We start from the raw sequence: 3,370 nt of genomic DNA on the forward strand, positions 1-3,370 counted from the left end.
GAGGTCTTGGAGGAACGCCTGGCCACTGCAGTTTAGGAGTTTTGAAGTTCTTGTGTGCTGGAGATGGGGCTGAGGTTTGTCTCACAGTGGAGGCAAGTAATTGCCACTCTTCTCTATTATTGTACACCTTGAAGGCAAGGTTAATTAAGTCCTGTTGTGGGGTTTGAGGGCTGGAATCTATTTTTGGGAGCTTCTTCTAATGTCGGGAGCGGGTTGGGTAATAAAATGCATATTGAGAATAAGATGGCCTTCTGGGCCCTCTGGGTCTAGGGCCGTAAAGCCTTTAAGTGTTGTTGCCAAATGGGCCATGAACTGGGCTGGGGTTTTATATTTAATGAAAAAGAGCCTAACTGTTTTGGGAGAGGTCAGATAAAGAAAAAAGGAGCATTAACCTTGACTATGCCTTTATCTCCAGCCACCTCTTTTTGAGGAAATTGTTGGGCAGGTGGGGAAGGGCTCCTCACGGAATGAAACTGTAAGCCGGACTGGGTGTGAGGAGGGGAGGTGATAGAAGGATTATCGTGTGGGGGAGCAGAGGCTGAGGAAGAATTGGGACCTGGCTCAGCCTGGGGAGGAGGGGAGAAGTTGGATGGGTCCTTAGAAAAGGAGCATTCAAAGTACTCAGAGCTTGGGGTGGAGACCGAAGGAACAGACAGGAGAGAAAGAAGAAAGATTTGGGATGAGTCGCATTGGGAGCAGAGACTAGGGAGGGACTGATGTGTAAAAGAATGCCTGGATATCAGGCACCTCAGACCATTTGCCCATTTTACGACAAGAATTATCTAGATCTTGTAGGGTGGAGAAATTGAAAGTGCCATTTTCTGACCATTTGGAACCTCTGTCAAGTTTGTATTGGGGTCAGGTGGTATTGCAGAAGAAAATAAGGTGTTTACGTTTTAGGTCAGGTGAGAGTTGAAGAGGTTTTAAGTTCTTGAGAACACAGGCTAAGGGAGAAGGAGGAGGAATGGAGGGTGGAAGATTGTCCATAGTGAAGGGGGCAAGCCCAGAGAAAAGAGAGTAGAGACACGGAGGGTTGGGGTGGCACTTGCCACCCAAGGGAGGTGGTGCTTGCCACCAAGGTTAAGGATCAAGGCAGGTGTCCCTGTGGTGATCAGACACCTCTGAAATATGGGTGAATAATCAGGCAGGCATCCCTGCAGTGATTAAACACCAAGGGAACACTGTCTTCTCAAGTCTATGACCAGTGCCGGAGTTTTGCGTTCATAGATAAAACGCATCTCCTCTGTCTCTACCAGAAAAGGAAAGGAACTGAAATTAAGGGAAGGGATAGATTGAAGGGTGGTGCCAAAATTGAAAGGAGAACGAGGTTGAGGGACAGTGAGAGAGGTTGGAGAAGACAGTAAAAAGAAGCTGCTTACCCAATTTAAAATCGGTGAGATGTTCCTTGGGCTGGTTGGTCTGAGGACTCAGGTCGTAGGTGGATCTTTCTCACGGAGCAATGAGCAGGAGGACAGGGGATTGTCTTATCAGTTAAGGCAGGAACTGGTCATTTTCACTTCTTTTGTGATTCTTCAGTTGCTTCAGCATTTTCACTTCTTTTGTGATTCTTCAGTTGCTTCAGCATTTTCACTTCTTTTGTGATTCTTCAGTTGCTTCAGGCCATCTGGATGTATGTGTGCAGGCTTGGGCTCAGAGGCCTGATGTGTGTGTTTTGTGTTTTTCTGGATAGGCATTCTTTCCTATGGAAGAGGTAAGCAGGGGGAATGGAGCTCACATTCATCAGACACACACTATGTATAGGAACCTTGTGTGTCCCTGGAAGGGTGGACGACCCCACTTGTGAAACCTCTAGTGTGGTTCTTTTTGGAATTAACTACCATTGCTCAAAAAGGCCTAAATAAAATACCAAATTTTAACATGCTGGAATTTTTCTTTTCTTTTTCCTCCTTCAAACATTTGCAGCTCTTTATATGTGGTACTTTCCCTGTGTCAGAAGGGAAAGAGGGTGCCCTTTGGGGAGGTTCTCTTCCAGACTCCTAGAAGAGAATCTGATTTAGCTTAAATGCACAACCAAGGCCTTGCCACCTCACTGGCCAACCGCAGCCAAACTACTTCAATCACAGAAATAATTTGGACACTTCTGCTTTTTAAGGAAAAGATGATTTCCCTGGATTTTTTCCTGTGAGGACGAGGGATTCCAAAACCCCATTGAGGTCAAGCACAGCTCGCTAACTTTATTTTTTGGGGCACAGGGCATTTGCTTCCCGAAGTCAGTTGCGAAACCGTTTTCTAGCGCGCACTGGGCTTTCATCTCTTCCGTGCATGTGAAGGGCTACCCGAGACGCCCCCTTTACGGACTTGGCCATGGCTATTTTTGTTACAAATTAACGTCTGGGACTCGGGCTGCTGCGAATAGGAAACTCCCGCGATTCGCTGCCCAGGTCGTCTCACTCCCAAGAATGGACTCTGCACCCGCCATCCATGCCCGCTGGTACACCTCGCTCACTCGCACGCTTAACCCGCTGGGACACCCCCGACCTCCCACCTCCACCCTAGCCACAGTTCGTCCCGCCCTTCCGCGCAGACTCCGTGGACTCCTGTCCCGCCTTCTGCGCGCTGCGGCGGTCGGGAGATTGTGAAGGGCACCTCCGGCAGCCAATTAACACCCGCACACTGGGCGAGACCACGCTTGGGCAGGCGGAGGGGGTCGACCGAAGGCGGGGACTTTTGAATGACAAGGATGACGGCCAACCGTCGGGGGTCCTTCTACTGCGCCCCGCCCCTGAGCCGGCAGCCCAGCCCCCGGAGCTGTGCCCGGCTCGGGGAATGTCCCGGGTGGAGCTGGCGGAGTCGCGCGCTCTGCTCCACCCGACGCGGCTGTGTGTGTTGGGCCTGGCTCGCGGCGAACCGAGATGGCAGAGCAGTCGGACGAGGCCGTGAAGTACTACACCCTAGAGGAGATTCAGAAGCACAACCACAGCAAGAGCACCTGGCTGATCCTGCACCACAAGGTGTACGATGTGACCAAATTTCTGGAAGAGGTTAGTTGGGGATGAGCGTCTTGGGGCGCAGGGAGCGTGGGCCGGGTTTGGGGGTTCACTGCCATTACCTGTCTTTCGCGGCCCCGAGTCCGCATACGTACGCCTGGGCGCGTCCTTCCCCCGAGTTCGCTCGCCTGCGCGTTTACGCCTGGGCGCGCTTCCGAGTCTGCACACCTGCACGTGCACACCTGGGTGCCCCCCACCACCCCCAGTCCGCACACCTGCGCGCGCACACCTGGGAGCGCTCCCCGAGTCTGCACATATGCTCGTGTACACCTGGGAGGTCTCCTCGAGTCCATACACCTGCGCGTGCACACTTGGGAGCGCTCCCCGAATCCGCACACCTGCGCGTGCACACCTGGGAGCGC

The 3,370-nt window shown here is 52.3% G+C and overlaps 1 protein-coding gene across 3 annotated transcripts in view; it reads left to right on the forward strand.

Moving 5' to 3' along the window:
• The first annotated feature begins 2,737 nt into the window (after positions 1 to 2,737).
• LOC111550652 (cytochrome b5) overlaps positions 2,738 to 3,370 on the forward strand; it is a 38,048-nt gene continuing 37,415 nt past the window's right edge. Inside the window, exon 1 of one of the 3 annotated variants that reach the window (XM_023224152.2) lies at positions 2,738 to 3,002. In XM_023224152.2, coding sequence (XP_023079920.1) covers positions 2,874 to 3,002 — 129 coding nt within the window. In that variant the 5' untranslated portion in view covers positions 2,738 to 2,873. The remainder of the gene's footprint in view (positions 3,003 to 3,370) is intronic. The other 2 variants (XR_002734140.3, XM_023224154.2) reach the window with 2 other exon arrangements.

This window comes from Piliocolobus tephrosceles, chromosome 18, assembly GCF_002776525.5.
Source record: "Piliocolobus tephrosceles isolate RC106 chromosome 18, ASM277652v3, whole genome shotgun sequence".
In the NCBI taxonomy this organism is placed as follows: domain Eukaryota; kingdom Metazoa; phylum Chordata; class Mammalia; order Primates; family Cercopithecidae; genus Piliocolobus; species Piliocolobus tephrosceles.